This window comes from Syngnathus acus, chromosome 12, assembly GCF_901709675.1.
Source record: "Syngnathus acus chromosome 12, fSynAcu1.2, whole genome shotgun sequence".
Classification (NCBI taxonomy): domain Eukaryota; kingdom Metazoa; phylum Chordata; class Actinopteri; order Syngnathiformes; family Syngnathidae; genus Syngnathus; species Syngnathus acus.
Window position 1 is genome coordinate 6,208,731 of NC_051097.1, and position 19,852 is coordinate 6,228,582.

Genomic DNA, 19,852 nt, shown 5'->3' on the forward strand with positions numbered 1-19,852 from the left:
TGACTGAAAAAAACTTTTCTCCCTAGTGGTTGGGAGTGCAACATTTAAGATCAAATGGGGCGAGGGGAGTAAACATAAAAATGCAGTCCAAGCTGCTTCTGTTTCATGAGCACTTATGTCAAAGCTGATGCGCTAATAAAAGAATGCAAATCCTGTATTTGAACAACTGAAATGGAAATGTACAACGACTGTGTAAGGTGATGCGCTCCACTTGAGCCAAGTACACATCAAGTGTCACTCACGCAATGTTACATTTTTGGAGGGTGTAGACAGCACATGGAAACATTTGAACTGGAGTTAAATCATGAGGACTTTGGATGAAGGTAAGCTTTTTAGCCTTTGTCAGCTTTCAACACGCAAATATTTTGCCACTCAAGCATCTCTAATTATTACAAGAATAATGTGTTGAGTTGGAAAAGTAATTTCTGTTGATTCTTTTTCTGTAGAACTATAAATTCATTCCATACATAGCAAGGAGATCCTCCTGTGGACCGTGATTGGAACTTTTTCAGTGATAATGTGATGAAAGTGACTCCCAAGCCAGGTAAAAATAAGTTTCTAAAATGTCACCATGTTTGTGATATTTATGAAATATAAGTGCACATTGAATAGATTAAAATGTCTGCTCTTATCTGAAAAATGTTTTTCCTGTCTGCATTGTGAACAAATGTGTACAACAATCATCGTTGGCAAAACAAAAACTGATTTTGTGAATTCCACAAGTGAGCTAAAGTGATATGCTCACACTCAAAACTGAAAGGTCAGTCAAATTGAGTCGGGAGGAAGGGTAAGTCAATTTCTGTTTTGTGTTAACAATGTGTGTTTATTGTGCTGTAACTCCTAAAAATAATTTAAATCATCAAAAATAATCACAAACTAAAATGGGAACTGGTACTTTTTTACAGTTTTTTTTTTAACCATGCAAGCCTGTTCTTGATAGTTTGCATCATTAATAAATGCATATGTACTATACTCAAATCAACATTCTCAAATTTAGCATCTCAAGCAAAACCACTCCCCAAAAAATAATTAACGGAAATACTTTACTTGACTTTATTGTCTGTTTCCTGTATTTTCCCCGAGACACGCCTCACATGAGGTACCGGACTTTCCAAGTGAATAAAAAAAAGCATATGGAAAAGATATTTACATTATTAGGATTTATTGTCAATCCACTCCACCTTTCTCATTACTTCATAGGAGATTGCTCCCTGGAGTTCTCCTCCACATAAGAAACAAAGAACTTTTTTTTTTTATAAGAATATTCAATAATAATATTTGCATGGATTTTCGTTCTACATTTCACTTTTGTTTTCCATACTGCATTCCTGTATGTTTATTGATTAGGATTTGGGTCGTGGTGACTTATTAGGAAAAGCCGTTGAGACAAAGTGCAGAGTATGTGCTTTCCAACATTTTAAAACTGACCCCAAAATTCAGACTACTGGTTGTTAGGTCACATCTTTCCTAAATTGGAAATAACTGTTCCCAATCGGTACCCAAAGCTAATAAATAGTCGTTAAGTTTGTTTTGTAATCCGCCTCTTCATTCTTTTGGCAACTGTCATATTAGCCTGCTGATGACCAATTCCATCTTGGATTCATCACTTTTTTTTTTTCTTTCTTCAAGACTTCACAAACAATTTTTTTTTCTGTTTTCGAAGAACTGCGGAACGACTTGTCAAAACTATTTCATAACAAAAACAACATTTCCCCTTCGTTTAAATAAAGTAGGCATAAATAGAAAAACAAAATCATCCATCAACACTTTTAAGACAGGAGGGAGCAAGCATGTCGAGAAACAACTTTTTCTGAAGTCATCTATCACAACTTCCAGACGCCGCGTTGAACTGAGCCTCACAGGGATTTTTCCAGACCGACAAACCACAAAAATCTTGTGACGTCAAACACAATTTTTTTTCTTTTTTAATGCTGTTAATGACAGTTTGAGAGATTTATACCCTGCTTCCCTCTGGCTCATTGATTTGAATGAAGACGATACAATAATTATTAGTGTTCTACACCTTTTATTTTGTTGTAGATTCCACAAAAACCACAAAGGGGAAAAAAATAATGGCACATCAAAAATTATGAATGTATTAGCTGATTCCATTGACTTATTTACACCTGAGAGTTTACCTTTGTGGAATACACGTTCAAACAAACAAAAGCATATAAAAATAGAATATTTACCATTTTTCAGGCACTTTTATAGTGGCAGTGTTTATTATTTGAGTGGACTAACTCAATTGTCATTTTTAAGTTAAGTGGATAAATGGATAGAGGAAAGAGCCTGTCGTTTAAGTCAATACTGTTCTGAATCAAAGCTTGGTTCCAATTGTTTACATTGGGCCAGTTCGTTTTTGTACTTTCCCCAAACCTTAAATCCAACTCTGGGCCAACTCCCATTTCAAAGCAATGTACAAAGCAATGATAAAGGAAAAGGCTCTAAACAAGCTTAAGCAATAATATGTACATTGCAATGTGCTTAGTCTAGTCTAATATGATGAAAAAAAAAATTGCACATAAGCCCTTGTATTATAAAAAAAAAATAAAAATAAGCAGAAATATGTTCCCTAACGTGCTTCCATCGGACTTGGGAATTCGTCAGTAGTCCTCGTGGCTAGGCCGCGGTGGTGGGCGGGATGGAGGCGGAGCTCTACATGGCGGCGAACCCTGAGGCGGCGGCGGCAGCGAGGTGGTGGGCGAAGGCGGCGTGGAGACAGAAGGCAGAGTCTTACAGGGAGGGGGCGTGTAGGAGGGCGGCGGAGGCGAGCGGGGCAGTGGCGGTAGCGTGGCGGTGGGTGAAGAGGGAAAGTCGGAAAAGTCAAAAACATCCACCGATGGCTGACGCTCTGAGCTGTAGGGCAGCGTGTAGATATTCGACGAGGGGTGCCGGTAGATGGGGTAGCGAGGTGCCGGGTAGGATTTGTTCCGTGTGAAGTTGATACACTTGCCCTTGAATCAGAAGAGTGGCATAATTTTAGGGAAAAAAAAGCATATTGTTCACAGTATAGCCCGACAAGAAGCAGCTGCTGCTTGACTTGACACATGGAAAGTCACATAAAATGCCTTCGAGAGTGAGCGAGTGAGTGTCTTAAAAGAAGAGAGCATTCCTGCCAACTCCGCCACACTGCCGCCGGGAGCTGGAGGAGTCGTTTTGTTTAATGACTTCTGCAGACTAAAGTGCTCCCGAGGAAAATCATTAAGCTTTTTGTTTTGTACCTTTGGCCTCGTTTAAATCACATACTTGATATTAATTAGCTGTTAGCCGATTCATGGTAACATGCTGTCAGATTTCTTTCCAAGAGATATTTCTTATTATTTTTCCCTTTTCATAACACCTCACCTTGTCTCCGGGATGAGGTCGCATGATAGACACTCTGTCATATCCTCGTCTCATGTAAACCCACAAAGCATCCAGTTTGCCCTGTAAAAGATGACGCACATTTATAGTAAATTGACAAAGCGTGTTCAAAACAACCCTGTAAATCACGATCACTCTGTTTGCTACTGTCATGACCTTACTTTGAATCTGACTGGCAACTGTTCCACTTTTATTTTTACTTCCAGATGTCCCACATAGCAATTTTGATTTTTGACAAGTTTAGACAAATCTTTTTTTTGTTAGGTTTAATGACAGCTGCTGATAACAATTCCATAATTTAGGAATGAGCTCAGTTCACGTCTGCTTTTCATTACAGCTGACTGATAAGGTCCAAAGGACACAATATTAAACTATTTCCTGGCAATCAAAATACATTTGGCGTGGATTAAAAAAGGCATTCCAATCTTTTTCAGTTCCGTAGCCATCCATGTCATATAGTTCTTTCTTTTTGGAATCTAGCATTAAGGGGCACTAAGTCGACAATATATTATTTTTGTACTTGTAGTCTAATATTTTGGTTTGATTATCTAGCTAGTGGGAAAATTATATTTAATTGTGTACTGTGCATTTGACAGCAGCCTGAGCTAACTTGAGTACCTTGATGGGAGAATACCACTTGTGAGGGTGGACTGGTCTTTTCATTTGGTAACGTGGTCGCGATGGAGGTGGCTCAGGTTCCTCTTCGGGCATCACAACCCGAGCGTTCTTGGCTTTTTCCAGCTTTGCACCCTCCTCGGTCGAACCCTTATCACCCCAGCGGACCTGAAATAAAAAGGGAGGGGAAGTTAGCTATTGCGGTTGTACAGTACAGATCACAATTAGACCAAAGAGTACAAAAGAGCGAGTATTTGAATTGAAAGTGATGTCAAAGTGACCTTGACAGTCTATTACGCAAAGTGTACAACTGCCACAAAGAAGTCATGAAAACTTCAACCTGGTAGAAAAGCTTTCAAACAAAGACTTGCATAGTTTCCATCGCTCTGTTTGCGAGCTTCCAGAAAACCGCACTCCCGAGACTTCACCCCACACGTGCTTTACTGCTATCCCCTTGACTTTCATCATGGACCGCAGATGTGAAACGTGAACCTCTTTAACCTCTTGGCCACATTTGTGCAGTTCAAGCACTTGGCAGTTTAAGTAAAAGTCTTGCTGTCAGTGGTTATAAAGCAGAGCAGTTAGAAGTCATCTTTTTGACCTTACTGGCAATGTGTTTCGTTTTCCTTTTTTAAACAAGAAATAGTTGGTAAATGCAGACAGATGCTGAGAATGCCAAGGACAGAAATGAATTAAGGTCATGTACTATATATACTTTTGCGCTATATTCTGCTGTATGCACACTTGCTCCGGTTTTGCTCCTCTTATTTATTGTGTTATTTGTTTATTTATTATTTATTCATCACTCTTATTTATTCATTGTTTGTGCCTTGTTTTTATTTTTTGTGTTGTTTACTTGTATGTATATTGTATATTGTATGTACTATGTCTTGTCACCGTGGGATAGTGGGAACGTAATTTCGATTTCTTTGTGTGTCTTGGCATGTGAGGATATTGACAATAAAGCAGACTTTGACTTTTTGACTTTATATTTCATTCATATCATGCGCCCGATTGGCTGTAAGCAGCATGTGATGACATTGGAGCAATCTGATTGGATATTGGCAGTGTCGTGACATTGTTACATCTCTGTCAATAATTTTGCCTTTCGATTAAATATTGTGGAACCAATGCATGTTTGGATGAGCTCACAAGTGAGGAACACTGGCATCAAACTAGTTGAATGAAATGCTGGAGGATTTATTGAAATGTTGAATTGTAGAATGAATATGATGAGATCAGCAAGAAAGTATGATGGATATGGAAAGAGCAAATGTCATGATTGAGATTAACAGTTGGAATCCGTTGGAATATCTGAAAGAATGACGTGCGTTTACATAACGTCACCCTTAATTTTGGATTCATCCCTAGGAAAATGTGGAAAAAGTCAACTCAGAATGTGAAAAATGTTTCCCAATATGTTCTGAATAAATGGAAAATTTTTGACGTCATGTTTTGAATCGGTTGAGAAATTTGAATGGACAAGGTTAATTTTTTTAAGTGTTTCCATTCATTTGGGTTTCAACAATCTGGATTGTCCGATGATTGTTTTAAGTACCTCCATCCTTTTAATGCCTCCAACTCCTCTGCCTCCGTAGTATGAAGCATCCACGGTGGGCCACCTCTTCTTGTAAAAATCGTCCTCGTCGTCCTAGACCAGAGAGAAAGCTTGTTAGCAGGATCAAGCTAAAGTCATAAATCCATTTTTTTTAAAATCACTTACAGAGAAGTCGTCTTCTGTGGGTGGTGGAGGTGGCTCATGAATAACCTGCATGTCAATCAAAAAACAGGAGTAATGTTGAGAAACACTCCACAGATTATGTGGGTGTACCTAATCATGTGGCCATTAAGTGGAAATACATTATCTTACCACGGTGCAGCAGAGAGGCCAAAACCACCACAGAAGAAGAATGATAAGCAGGAGCAGCAGGATGAGGAGAGCGATGGCCACAAAGGTGCCGTCAGACTGGCCAAAAAAAATAACATTGACGCCATCATTTATCTTTGTCATTTTAGGGAGCTGTCTGAATGAAAAATTTACTCACACAAGTGACGGCGGTAATTGTGACGGAGCTAGATATAAAACTCAGGCCGTTGTTCATGCTGACATGAAGCGTGGCGGCCCTGTGGAGAAAAAAAAAATAGATTAACGCTTTTGGTGGCAGAACGACACCCTCCTGTAGCTGCTTTTGATTTAGTACATTTCACTTACGTTCCTTCTTCTTCCAAAATGGGAGCTGGGCACAGCAGGTAGGTGTCTCTCACCACCAAAGGTCTTTTCACTGAAGTACATAAAAGATCATCCCAAAGTTAACGGATGCCGCTCTGAAATCATGAAGCCATCATGAGTTTTAAGGCTCAGCACATTTTCTTTTTTGGAAACTAAAATTCCTGCACTTCCTCACTTGCAAGTGAGAAAAAAAGCCCAATGAGCAGGGCTGTGGTTTGTTTACACTGGCCAAGAAGGCGAGTGTCAAATGTCCACGCAAAGACGCCGGCTACTCCTTGTCGATGGGATCCACATTCCCTTCTCGGATATCTGAGAAGGCTTGAGCATTAAACCAGCTGATCCTAGGCAGAGTGAGGAGGTGCTGATGTGGTATTTATTTTAGGGGAGGGGGGGTGGGGATTGGAATCATTGTATGGCTTCAATTTCTGTCACAATGAGGATTTTGGCTTCTGAATGGTATTTGAAAACCAATTTTATTGATTCAGCTCTATTATTAGCTTGGGGAATTTTAGCTCTCTCAATTTGTTAGTCTTTGTTGACTCACTTATTGTTTAGCTATTTATCATATGTACTAACAAGCGTGCTTCACTGTTTCTTCCTCATTTTAGTTGAGCTGTTAAATTAATTCACACGCACGTCTGTATAATGACTCAGCCGCGTGAGACTTGAAAGTGTCTCGCCAAACTCCTGGGAAATCTATCTGCCACTTCATAGTTGTTGTTTTTTTTTTAAACCAGACACTTGCTATGCAGGGAACTTTGGCTTGGTTTGGCTCATCATGGCGAGGATTTATATAAGACCTGCCTAAAGGCGTTTTTTTTTTTTTTAAACACTGGAAATTTTAGCTAGTCTAAGCCAAACCATTTTGCGCGTTTAGGTATAGTCTGCACCCGCTGCCCTGAAGCTCATTAAAAGCTATACTCAAAATATTAGACACACCCAAGATGTGTGTCATTTGGAGCCGGGTACTTACTAATAGTCACTGTGTCGTTGATGCGAAAACTGCAGAGGACTTTCTGAACATCGCGGGCGTGAAAGAAACCGTTTCCTTTGATTACCACCTGGAAAGATTCTGTAAAAAAGTAATTTACTTGCTACAAGTGGATTCATGTTTTCATCATGTCATATTGGCAGGATTTTATTCATTCTCACCATGCAGTCTTGTGTATACTTGGTAGATTTACAATGAAAATTGACTTTGCGGATATCCAGACGACAGGAACAATATTAAGTGAATCATGAAATCCTAAAAAAAGAATTGGAGCATTACCTCCTGCACAGATGCTCGAGGGCTCAACGGCCAGAATCTCAATGCATGACCTCTTGAGGATCTATAAACATAAAACAGATCAAATAACACAACTACGTCCGGTGGAATAAGAAAGTCTGCGATGTGACTTATACCGAGTCAATGACCACATGGAGTGCGTGAAAACCGTCGGTCACGGGAAAGACGTGGTCCTCGCTGTCGGCGATGGTTGACAGCTGCGGAGAGATTATGATGAAGATTTTTGTGTGACCTTTTTTTTTTCATGATTCATATGGTCCGGCTTGTTCACCTGGGTCTCATTGAAGTCTTTCACTCCCACACAGTAAACAGTGGCACCCAACTGGCGCGCTCTGCCAGCCTGAGTTTATGACAATAATCAACAAAAGGGGGTGGGGTCAAAGGTCAGATCACTAAAAGTGCAGCTGTAGGGTGCAAACAATGCACACACATTTCAAAAATGGGGTAAGATGTTAAAAATCAGTCTGTGTGTACCACGCATTAGCACTTTGCTAACGCACTTTGCTAACCACAAACATAGTCTTAATAACACAGTCTAAGTTTCTTGCCTCTCTTTGAGCCAGATCGAATTGATTTTCCCTCAATTCACCATCAGTCAAAGCAATAATGACGCTGGCTGTCCGGTAGCCTAAAAACAGAAAGAAATTGCACATTAGTATAACAATCAAAACCGATGAGCCCCGATATTGCATGTCATTTATCTGCATGACAAAAAGAAGCAGCTATATTTTTTGGTTGATTTAGCTCCAGTTGATCATTCTGCCATCTGGCTGAACTAAGTTGTGGTGGATGAATGGACAGAGTCAGCAGGAAAAGTGCCTGATTAAAAAGCAAAACTCACCATCCCCCGTGCTGTAGTAAATTTGCTGACTGGCCTAAAAGAGAAGTCAGCAGAAGGGCATTTAAACTAAACTAAAATTTACGGTTATCAGGATTGTTTTAAAAAAGAAAAACCTCACCTTTGACAAACCAAGGTCCATGTTAGTGTCTCCACCCGGGTGGACCATGCTCAGCTTCTCCAACCCGGCTCGTATTTGCTCTCTGGATGGAGACCAAAAAAATGTCGGAAATAAAACAGAAGCCAAATAAACATCGATAATTAAGTTGTCTAATGTGGCACCTGTCTTCTGTCAACGGCATGAGAATTTGTCCTTGTGTTGAGAAGACGATAAAAGACATCCGTAGCTGAGGACTGACAGTAAATAGAGATGGTTAAGCACTTTTTAATTTCTTCCAGCACTTTTTCCAATCTGAACACTTTGCCCAGCCTACCTGATGAACTTGTAAGCCAGATGGTCCACAAAGTAATAAATTTCATTCCAGTAATGTCGCACACTTCCAGATCTGAAAGAATGTAGGGCAAAAATCTGATCAAGAAAAACATTACTTTGATGATAGGGTTTTTTTTTAAGACTCTTTGCTACATCCTGATTTTGCAAAAAAAAGTGAGTAAATCAAGCGCAGCCTCTTTCCGCTTCTGTTTTCATTTATCATTCTGTGATGCGAGTCTCGGCGCCGGCCGGCGCAGCCAAACGTTCTTTGGAGCAGCTGGCTCACATGGAGAAAGGGTTCGCTGGGACTAAGACGCGTGGCTGCAGTTTTACGAGCGAATGAGCATCTTTGATTCTCATTGCTTCGTGCTTTCTAAGAATTTGCTTGTAGTGACTGATTTGCAAGAGACGTCCTGAATCGAGGAGTGTTTATTTGGCATGAAGGCATTCATTTGAGAAACGCATTTTTAATCGGTTCTTAATCGTTTTTTCCTTAATCGTAAATATCGGACGTTTAACATTTCGATTGTCGTCTTCCTAGTGGATCTCAGAGAAAAATTTTCATCAAATGTCATGTCATTGACAGGTTAGCATCAACAATTGTGTCCTGATTTCGATCTGACCTAAATAACATAACCGAAAATGCTGTCATGTGATTCATCTGACTCGACTTGTTTTGATTCGGCTCGACTTGCTGACAGTTTAACGGAATAACTGAAATGTAAACATCGGCTCTCTCAAGCAGATGGGAACACATAGTTTTAAAAAAAAAAAAAACGCTGACTCGTCCATATTTAGTTCACATTGTTGACTAAACAACTAAATAGATGTTATTGTTATATAATAAAAAAAGTCATTTATAGACTAAGACACTTAAATGTTGATTAATGCTGACAAGTGTCGCCTTTACATCCCATCAATAAGTAAGAAGTAAAACACTCACTTGTCTAAAACAAAATAGAGGTCAAATCCGCCGTAGCAGGATGACCCGGCTTCTCTCCCATCGTGGCTCTGTCCCGCAGTGCCGGCCACCAGCGCCACCACAACAATCCCCACTTCCACGCAAAGCAGGACCTGTCTGCACCAGCACCGGGACATTCCTCGGAATTAAAAAAGAAAGCTTCGTCCAAGTACGTATAGCTTTAGGAGAATGTAAACATGAGCGCACTCCAGGTTTTGTCTTTCAACTTCAAGCACGCACGAAACCAGTCATGCTCTGAAAGTATGAAAGCGTCTGGAGTCGGACTCTCATCTCCTCAGCAACAGATGTGAGCGGGAGGGAAGAAGGTGGAGTGAACATTTGGCTGTCCTCCTTTTTCCTCCGCACACAATCCCGTCAACAAATAAGTGCCATAACCTCACGCAACGTTGCATAACTGTGACACATATTTTATCATGTCGTGTGAAGAATAACAAAATAGCTTTCAACTTTGTTGTTGTTTTAACAATATTGCGCAGGGATAATAATTGGTATGGTGGAAAAAAATGAGGCAAGTGATTATTTACTTTTTTCAAGTTGTTTTGTATTTACTGGTTTTTATTTGATTATTTCACTTTTATAGCCAAGATGTTTTTTTTTTTTTTACACGTTAACTGATATTTCAAACTTTCCAATATAAAATTAGAGCATTTTCTCAAATGTTCTCAAACTGTACTTCAATTCTCTTGTCTTAACTCATCCCTAGCCATTAGCGCCACTTAGTGGTAAACACGTAAATTGCAATCCACAACTTTAGTCGTCGGTTCATTTGTATGCCCGAGTTGTTAATAAAATAATAAACAGATCTTGACAACTTTTAATTGATTGAAAAATTGATAACTTAGGAGACAAAACGCTTTGCTCGAAATGAGAAAAAAGTGTATAAATCCTGCACTACTAAACTTAAATCCAATTATATGCATTTTTTAATTAATATGTTAATTGATCAATTTTAAATAGGCGCACAGTGGGCTAGTTACTTCTGAACCCTGAGGATTAGCCAAATTGCTAATTAGCAGCCGGAAATCGGCAACCAGCTGAGCTAAACCTGTCTAAAGCAATTACTGCTATAAAAACCACACCAAATGCATATAAATGTAATTGAAACAGACACTACAGGTAATTTTCCCCACCAAATTAATCTTAGTTTAAAAACAAATGCGACACACCTATGCAAATTGTCCTGTGACACAAGGTAAAAAAATAAAAAGCAAACAAATCCAAAATATGGATCAGTATTTTTTTTGTTGTTTTTGTTTTATGTTAGTCAGCACAGGGGAAAATCCATAAAAAGTGCCTACACAGCAAATAGAATATAATGAAAAGCCGATGCTGTTGTTTTGTACTCCACATCTGTTTACATCTCGAGTAGTCCCCGTTCCAAGAGCCGGGGAACAACAGATGTTAGTGATCATTTTAGAACTACACTTTATTTTCTTTTAAAAACTACAATTTTGCTTCTACTGTAATCAATTAATATTAAGTAGTCTTGAAAATTGAAGTTCCTCTGTATTTTGGTACATAAGAGTTCCATAGTGTCTTCAAACCCAAATTACAAAGTTTCAACCAGCATGTCTATAAAGACAGCATTTATGTGGTTTAGTGTGCAAAGCATCTGACAGTTCCTGACCGGGAAGAACATTGCTATGTTCCTACTTATCTGACATGGCTCTGTAGGATTTTCATTTTCCTCCTTCCTGAGCTCAAAGAGCTTTTCAAGGGGACCCGACAACATGAAATTGGCCGTGACGGCCAATAAAAATACATAGTCAATTATGGAGTCTCACGCTGTTTTGGGGAGTTCCTTTCCACTCGTGACTTCCTCTAAGTTCTGGAACACAGTAGTCGCCTGGAGATTGGAGGTCACTGAGGCCAGCCCTGTGAAAATGCTTCAAAAATGCACTGCTGAGTTGATTCTCATTTACACTCACCAGTTGCATGAGTGAATTCACCGGGGGGAAAAAAATGTCTCGTTAATTTTTTATTTTATTTTTTCTCCATTGCTGGGAAAAGTGACATCTTTATTCATGCAGGATGTCCGATCTGAATAAAATACAATACAATACAATAAATCAATCATTCTAAAAGACTAAAACAATCACACAGCTGCAGTCCAAGACTATAAAAATGAAAAATAAAATATTTTCCCCTCTCCATTATGTTTGTCAGGCATCCTCAGAGGGTGATGAGATTGACTTAGATTTTGGGGAAAAAACGACAGCCTACATCATAATTCAGTCATAAATTAAAATGATTAAATTCAATATTTTATTCAGTATTTTGCTCCAATTATATTATTGTCATTTGAAACATTTGTTCTGCTTGCATGTCATCTGACAATAGGTGAGTGACATCAGGCGTGTGTTTTGCAATGAAGGCTGGCATGTGTGCGTGTGTGTGTGCGCGTGTGCGTGTGTGTGCACTCAGTCCTGAATGTCTACTAATCTCTGCAGCAGAATAGAGACCTGAAAGAGAGAAAAAAAAAAGAGCTCTTTTAAAAAAAAATCGGAACTTCTTACGTCAACTTTCCTCCATCAGCAATCTACGTTATATTTTATTTCTGCTTGATTTTTCATTTTTGAATAATGCTCTTTGCTTCTGCATACCTATTTTTGTTCAGTTTGCGGGTCTGTCATGCGGCTGATTGGGACTACGCAGATGCAAAACTTCAATACGTGGATGATGAGATTGATTACAAGGATCCCTGCAAAGCTGGTAAAAACATTTGCTTTTCCTTTTGTATTTAATTTGTATTTTTTTTTTTCTTTTTTCCTTATTGCAGTCTAGTATACTGCAAAATGGTTGACATTTCTGCTCAGACATTGCGTACTTTAAGACCCACTCTACTATGGGTATACAAACTAATAAAAATACATCATGATCATAAATAAAATAAGCTTTTATAAAAATAAAACAAGCTTTTCTCTCATGGAACTATTATCTACTTTACCTCCATTAGGTACACATGCAAAATTTATTGAGATCTTCTGGATTTAATTGGCACTATACATTTAAAATATGGTTATAGTAATACTGCACCCATAACAGCTGTTTTTAATATTTCATATAATAGAAAAATAAATAATGTTTTATTAATTAATTTAATTATTTATGTATTTATTAATCAATTATTTGTTTGTTTATTTCACCAATGAATTGTAAGCAAGTTAACATTCAGTAGATAATTTAAAGGTCTAATAGGCCAAATAATTAATTAGTCAATTATGGAGTCTGGAGTTGTTTTGGGGTTCCTTTCCACTCGTGATAGCAGCACTCCTCTGCACAGCAGTTGCCAGGAGACTGGAGGTTGCTGAGGCCGGGCTGGAGCAGCGGTTAAACTTCCCCTGTCTTCAAGGCACATTGTGCGATTGACAAAAAAAAAAAATATTGACGCCTAACATTTGTATGAGTGAATTAAAAAAGTCAATTATGTCTTTTCATTGTGGATTTCCTCCTTTGCAGAGGTTGTCAAGGCACACTGCAAATGGACTTATTGCTCTTACGAGCGCAACATGACGTCTTTATTCTTTCAGGATGTGTGGTCACATTAGTGGAAATAAATGTTCATCACAGTGTGCACTCACTAAACCTTCTGTGAGGGGGCAAGTCTGTTATCTGGAATAAGAACTATGTTGGAAATTCTGCCTTGACAAAAATGATAGGAGTTTAAATGCATTTTTAACAACTATGCCTAATACATTTATTGACTGTACTTCCCTTTTAAAAAAAAATACAAAAGTTCTGTGCTTGATGGACATGAGCACACTGAGTGGTCTTTCAAATGTCTCGATTAAATGTGTCTATTGATGGATCTGTTATGTTTGGCTGGAATATAAATGTTTTTAATCTGTCCCGTTTAGCTGCCTTTTTGGGAGACATTGCCTTGGATGAAGAAGAGCTCCTCATGTTTAAAGACGCCTATAAAAGAGAAAGTGCCGCATCAGGTATCGTCGTATTTAAGAAAGCACCGATACCACCATTTTGTATGTCTGTGGTTTTATTTGGATTAAAAAAGAAAGTGATGTAATGTCATCATCAAATCTCAGTGCTTGATATATTTTGCGAATAAATTCAGTTGCTCATCCCTTTTTACAGTTAAGCGGAGCTACCGTCAGCATAACAACAGAAGGAGGAGGAGGAGGGCAGCCACCTCCAGATCCGAGCGGATTTGGCCCGACGGCATCATACCGTATGTGATCAGCGGTAATTTCACCGGTAGGTTCCGGCTGAGGATGACTTGCACATCTTGAAGCAGTCAAACTCTGATTCACAATTTCTTTGCAGGTAGTCAGCGGGCCATTTTCCGTCAAGCCATGCGTCACTGGGAGAAGCACACTTGTGTAACCTTCACGGAGATGACGACAGAAGAAAGCTACATTGTGTTCACATACAGACCTTGCGGGTGAACTGAATGACCTCTCGGGAATCAAAATGAAAAAAAGTGAGGCAATACTTTTAAAAATGGCGTCTCTCCTTGTAGGTGTTGCTCTTATGTGGGACGGAGAGGCGGCGGTCCTCAGGCCATCTCGATCGGGAAAAACTGCGATAAATTTGGCATCGTGGTGCATGAACTCGGTCATGTGATTGGTTTCTGGCACGAACACACGAGACCAGATCGGGATGAGCACGTGAGCATCAACAGAGACAACATTCAGCAAGGTACTTCAGGATGGTTTGAGTGCAATAAAATGAACCTGACTATGTTTGGGTGACTCTCTGCACATTCACAGGACAGGAGTACAACTTCCTGAAAATGGAACCGGGCGAGGTTGACTCACTTGGTGAGGTTTACGACTTTGGCAGTGTCATGCATTACGCCAAGAATACGTTCTCCAGGTTTGCATAAAACTTTCTCCAATTTTTATATCCGTTCAGTACGTGTGTTCACCCCCCCCACCCCGTTGCTTTTGTATTGGTTTTTTTGTTGCGGGTCATGTAGGCAAGCCAGGCTAAATAAAAGCACAGCAAAGTAGGCTTTGTTAAATAATTTGAGCTGGAGTGGCTGTTTTTTGGCCTCTGGCATTCAGGGGCGCGCTCCACTGAACTGGCTGGCAAAAGCCAAAAGCCTCCATTCAGAGCCCTGTGTTTGCACATGCCTGCCATTCATGAGCGTATCGCCATGGGAACCGCATGAGCGAGCCCTTGAACACACTGAGAGACTATCAAAAAGATTATCAATAAATCAACAAGGGATTCTACATAGAAAGACATTGATCGCTCTTTTGGCAATGACTCTTTTTTTTTTTTGGCACAGAAGTATCTTCTTGGACACAATCCTGCCCCGTTATGATGTTAACGGAGTGCAGCCCAGTATTGGACAGAGAGTCAAGCTTAGCAAAGGGGACATTGCACAAGCACGAAAACTCTACAAATGCCCAAGTGAGATGCATTTGTTCTACTTTTTTTTAAATAAAAAATGTAATCTAATTGTCAGCTTTCATACAAATGTTATGTGCTTATGACAGGATGTGGGGAGACTTTCCAAGAGAGTGCTGGCAATTTTTCTTCCCCTGATTTCCCCAATGGCTACTCTGCATATGTTCATTGTGTGTGGAGGATTTCTGTCACTCCTGGAGAAAAGGTAATCAAATTAATAATAGAATAGATAACTGGAGGTGAAACGTGCCTGATAAAGTGTTGGTTATGTGTGGCTCTAATATTGTTTTTTAACAGATTACGCGTCAGAATTAAATAGGCTGTGTAATTATTCTTACTTCCACAAGAGGGCGACATTACTGTCCAAAATACGTATTATAGCCATCTATCCTTTTCTTTTCTTTTAGATTGTTCTGAATTTTACTTCCATGGATATCTTCAAGAGTCACTCGTGCCGGTATGACTACGTGGAGGTTCGAGATGGCTTCTGGGAAAAAGCTCCTCTGAAAGGTATGAAACTCAAGATAAATTTGTGATTCTTGACTCATCTTCATTTGCTCTGTCAGGCCGTTTCTGTGGAGACGCAGTTCCAGATGTCATCGTCTCAAGTGACAGTCGACTTTGGGTTGAATTTAGGAGCAGTAGTAGCTTGGTGGGAAAAGGCTTCTCGGCCATCTACGAAGGTACGGCGAGGTCACTCGTCATCTTTAAAGTTGAAATGTTACCCGCCGATTTCTGTGCAGCCGTGTGTGGCGGGGAGGTGCAGCGGGACAGCGGCCAGATTCAATCCCCCAATTATCCCGATGAGTACCACTCCAACAAATTGTGTGTGTGGAAAGTCAGAGTGGCAGAAGGTTATGAAGTGGGTCTTTCCTTCCAGTCGTTTGAGGTAAAATCCAAGAAAGAACACGCAGTTCTCCAACTTTATGTACCTGCATGTTATGCGGCGTCTCATTTTCAAATCTTGTTGTTGAGCTTGAGAGTCACGACAGCTGTGCCTACGACTATGTGGAAGTGAGGGACGGCGACTCGGCGCACAGTCCGCTGCTCGGCCGCTTCTGCGGCTACGACAAACCGGACGACATCAAAAGCAGCACCAACCGACTCTGGCTCAAATTCGCCTCGGATGTCTCGGTTAACAAAGCCGGGTTCTCTGCCAGTTTCTTTAAAGGTTTGCGTGCCGATCACCCCTTCCTTGTAACCCAAATGACAAAAAAAAATCTCTGCTGTTCACTTTTCAGAGATGGACGAGTGTTCCCAACCCGATAATGGCGGCTGTGAGCAGCACTGTCTGAACACTTTGGGGAGCTACAGATGCGCTTGTGATCCTGGTTATGAACTGGCCACTGACAGGTCAAGTTGCGAGAGTGAGCACCCGACTCCTAATAATAGCAGACACTGAGATTGTAAATAAAAAGTTTGCAGCGTTATTTACAGTAGATGGCGCTGTTAATCCTTTACTTGCTCTGCAGGCTTCAGTAAGAGAGCTCCAAGTAAAGTAGAATCAGCTGCCACACAGCGTTGGTGGTATAGTGGTTAGCATAGCTGCCTTCCAAGCAGTTGACCCGGGTTCGATTCCCGGCCAACGCAGGTCTCTTTTCAAAATCTCTTTTTGGGATTTGATAGGCATGTATCCATTAACAAAATAATAATAATAGTACTTAGCCCTTGGCCAGATTTACACAAAAATTCAGGAAGTTTTCTATTGTTGGGTTAGAATCTGTGCTATAGTAGATTCACCACAAGAGGGAACTATTTCTATGTCATAACCTTGTCCTTTCTCAGCCATTTTGTGTAATGATTTTGTTTGAAACTTACTATCCCTTTTTTCTGCACCAGATAAACTCAACAACGTCAATATTCAAGTATTAGCGGTTTCATTTAATGTGATTATTTAGCAAGCAACAACAACAACAATGTTAAAGTAACATTTCCTTCCATCAGCAGCAGCCTGCGGCGCCTTCATCACTCAAATGAACGGCTCCATCACCAGCCCCGGGTGGCCTAAGGAATACCCGCCCAACAAAAACTGTGTGTGGCAGCTAGTGGCACCCATCCAGTACCGCATCACGCTAGTGTTTGACGCCTTTGAGGCCGAAGGCAACGATGTAAGTTTGGAAGAGAATATGTGTTGTAAAAAATACAAATTAAATTTCCCATCATCAGGTGTGTAAATACGATTACGTGGAGGTCCGCAGCGGCGCCAGCGCAGACTCAAAGCTTCACGGGAAGTTCTGCGGGGCGGAGAAACCAGAAGCCATCACCTCGCTGAACAACAACATGAGGGTCGAGTTCAAGTCTGACAACACCGTCTCCAAGAAAGGATTCAAGGCTCACTTTTTCTCTGGTGCAGTGACCAGTTTGATGGATATACAAAATATTTTTCATTTTACTGATCATAATACTGTTTTTGCAGATATGGATGAATGCTCGGAAGAAAATGGCGGTTGCCAGCATGAATGTGTGAACATCATGGGAAGCTACAGATGCCAGTGCCGCAGCGGCTACATGCTACACGACAACCGGCATGACTGCAAGGAAGGTGAAAGCAACATTTTTCATACAATATATGTTTTCCCTTAAAATGATATAAAAAACGGCACATTTTCCATAACCCCGTATGTCCCCTTTATGATGAACTGGCATGACCTCGCCATTTTCTATTGTAAAACCTTCAGTGATTTTGAGGGTATGATGCAAAACAACCACAAAAACACACATTTCCTTTGACATCTGGGAAACGCAAAATGCTGCTAAGTATAGGAGAAGAGGAAATAATGCGGCCGCCAAATGACGCAGTGCATTGTGTTGTTGTGAAATGTCGTCTCGGCTTTTTCCAGCGGGTTGTGATCTCGTGGTGAACGGCGCATCAGGCACAATCAGTAGCCCCAATTGGCCTGATAAGTATCCCAGCAAGAAGGCCTGTACCTGGACTCTGTCCACCACTCCAGGTCATCGGATTAAACTTGTAAGGGAAAAATTATTAATAACATTTTCTCAGCGTGCTGTGATTTATATTTTCATTCTCATAAAAAGACCTTCAATGAGATTGACATGGAGGCTCATCTGGAGTGCGCTTACGACCATTTGGAAATATTCGATGGTACCGATACCCGTGCCCCGAGACTGAGTCGCATCTGCGGTACCAAGAAACCGTCTCCTGTCATCTCCGGTGACAACACAATGTTCTTACGTTTCTTCTCGGACAACTCTGTGCAGAAGAGAGGATTTCAGGCCTCATACACAGCAGGTGATAGAAAATCATCAAATGTTTTCTGTTTGCTAAGTTTTTTTTAAACAAGGCTTCTTTTTCACCCTCTAATTTTGCGGTTGCTCCAGAATGCGGAGGAAGCCTTAACGCTGAAGTCAAGACCAAAGATTTGTACTCTCACGCACAGTTTGGAGACAACAATTATCCCGGAGGCTCTGACTGTTTGTGGGTCATCTCTGCTGAGAAAGGTTACGGAGTGGAGCTTCTCTTTCAAGTTTTTGAAATCGAGGAGGAGCCCGACTGCGGGTACGATTATGTCGAGCTCTACGACGGCGCTGACATCAAATCCCCGAGACTGGGGCGATTTTGTGGATCCGGGGTAAACTTCAACTTTGTAAACAATCAACTTGCCTGAGAATAGACACTGTGTAAAAACTCATCTCATTTTTTTTTTCCTCCACAGGCTCCAGAGGAGATCTACTCAGCTGGAGATGCCCTGGTGATAAAATTTCACTCAGATGACAGCATCGGTAAAAAAGGTTTTCACCTGCACTACACCAGCACAAAATTCCAGGACACTCTACACGTGAGCAAGTGACCCTCAAAAACCTCGAATCCCAGACTTAAAGGCAACCAGTTTGTCTGCCACACCCATTCCAGCGTGGAATCTTACCACTAAGCCACCAATGTACCACACACGCATCTGTTAGAGTCAAGCCAAGCAGACAAATTACATATTTACTTACTTTGGATCAACACTAAGGACTCATTTGGGGCTTTTGCCTGGTAAGGATTTAAAATGCAGATTTATTCTATTTTATTCCTCTACTGTGTCACTTTGTATGTGAGGTCACATGATCACTTGTGGTTATTGCACTCGAGTTGTGTTTGGTGTTTTTGCACATAGAATTTGTGGGAAGTGGGACCCACAATTGCTTTACTTGAGATGCACTAAAATTCAATCTTCATTGTGCAAATAAAATGCAAGATTTTTACTTGTATAGCGATGCCAATCAAAATATTTAGATGCATCTCAATAAATTGGTAGAAAAGTTCATTTACGTCGTTAAAGTGAAACTAATGAGTTAGGTTGTACGAGGTCAATTAAAACAACATTCAATATTTTGATTGATTTTATTTAGTGTCCTAATTTTTTTATGGTGAATTTCAGATATTCCACAGCTGTGATCAAATGTAATAATAATACATATAGGTGATAATAATACCATGAAATACTCGATTAACATTTTAAATTGAACTACACAAATAAACTTAAATAACATTTTCCACCGTATTCTAATTTATTGAGATGCACAAGCTTTAAAAACACTTTGTTTACTTTATTCCAAGTTCTAGTTTTGTCTAAACCTTCAAATCTGAACAGTGTATGATGTAGCTACTGATGGAAAATATGAGAGTTGATGTCCTTAATGTAATAATAAATTAGCCAAAATGTCAAACTGTCTTTATGTTAACATATATATTTTTTATATATTTTCTGAGTGCTGAAAACCAC

General features: G+C 40.1%; 2 protein-coding genes and 1 non-coding gene across 7 annotated transcripts; 2 read left to right on the top strand and 1 right to left on the bottom strand.

The window, feature by feature from the left end:
* Window positions 1–57: 57 nt before the first annotated feature.
* Window positions 58–19,796, top strand: LOC119131806 (bone morphogenetic protein 1-like). Of its 5 annotated transcripts, none has more exons than XM_037266533.1 (21): window positions 58–787; window positions 12,370–12,464; window positions 13,610–13,693; window positions 13,845–13,964; window positions 14,034–14,151; window positions 14,230–14,408; window positions 14,480–14,585; window positions 15,004–15,128; window positions 15,215–15,330; window positions 15,533–15,635; window positions 15,692–15,808; window positions 15,869–16,014; window positions 16,101–16,296; window positions 16,367–16,492; window positions 17,070–17,233; window positions 17,292–17,472; window positions 17,542–17,667; window positions 17,966–18,093; window positions 18,162–18,375; window positions 18,465–18,715; window positions 18,800–19,796. In XM_037266533.1, exons 1-21 carry the CDS (start codon window positions 738–740, stop codon window positions 18,932–18,934), a joined length of 2,880 nt encoding a protein of 959 aa, XP_037122428.1. In that variant the 5' UTR covers window positions 58–737; the 3' UTR covers window positions 18,935–19,796. The 5 variants fall into 5 exon arrangements, with proteins under 5 accessions (XP_037122428.1, XP_037122429.1, XP_037122425.1 ...); XM_037266534.1 differs by having other exon boundaries at window positions 17,073–17,233; XM_037266530.1 differs by having other exon boundaries at window positions 15,692–16,014.
* antxr1b (ANTXR cell adhesion molecule 1b) lies at window positions 2,010–10,087 on the bottom strand. Its single transcript, XM_037266581.1, has 18 exons — window positions 9,714–10,087; window positions 8,772–8,843; window positions 8,620–8,691; window positions 8,459–8,540; window positions 8,341–8,374; window positions 8,048–8,127; window positions 7,771–7,839; window positions 7,616–7,696; window positions 7,482–7,542; window positions 7,185–7,283; window positions 6,194–6,263; window positions 6,027–6,105; window positions 5,852–5,947; window positions 5,705–5,749; window positions 5,540–5,632; window positions 3,985–4,149; window positions 3,349–3,429; window positions 2,010–2,957 (listed from the first exon to the last, which is right to left on the bottom strand). The coding sequence occupies exons 1-18, from the start codon at window positions 9,866–9,868 to the stop codon at window positions 2,607–2,609; spliced, it is 1,785 nt and encodes a 594-aa protein (XP_037122476.1). The 5' UTR covers window positions 9,869–10,087; the 3' UTR covers window positions 2,010–2,606.
* On the top strand, window positions 16,644–16,715 carry trnag-ucc. The gene has a single exon. It is a non-coding gene; the product is annotated as a tRNA-Gly (tRNA).
* Window positions 19,797–19,852: the final 56 nt, after the last annotated feature.

What these genes read in the sequence shown, in the direction of transcription:
- LOC119131806 (XM_037266530.1), top strand. Translation starts at nt 738, where the DNA reads ATGCTCACACTCAAAACTGAAAGGTCAGTCAAATTGAGTCGGGAGGAA. An exon ending in TTCACATACAGACCTTGCGG is followed by an intron (nt 14,152 to 14,229) that starts GTGAACTGAATG and finishes CTCTCCTTGTAG; the next exon opens with GTGTTGCTCTTATGTGGGAC. An exon ending in TGACAGGTCAAGTTGCGAGA is followed by an intron (nt 16,493 to 17,069) that starts GTGAGCACCCGA and finishes TCCTTCCATCAG; the next exon opens with CAGCAGCCTGCGGCGCCTTC.
- antxr1b (XM_037266581.1), bottom strand. Translation starts at nt 9,868, where the DNA reads ATGTCCCGGTGCTGGTGCAGACAGGTCCTGCTTTGCGTGGAAGTGGGG. An exon ending in GAGGCATTAAAAGGATGGAG is followed by an intron (nt 4,150 to 5,539) that starts GTACTTAAAACA and finishes TTTTTATTTCAG; the next exon opens with GTCCGCTGGGGTGATAAGGG. An exon ending in AGTGGTATTCTCCCATCAAG is followed by an intron (nt 3,430 to 3,984) that starts GTACTCAAGTTA and finishes CATCTTTTACAG; the next exon opens with GGCAAACTGGATGCTTTGTG.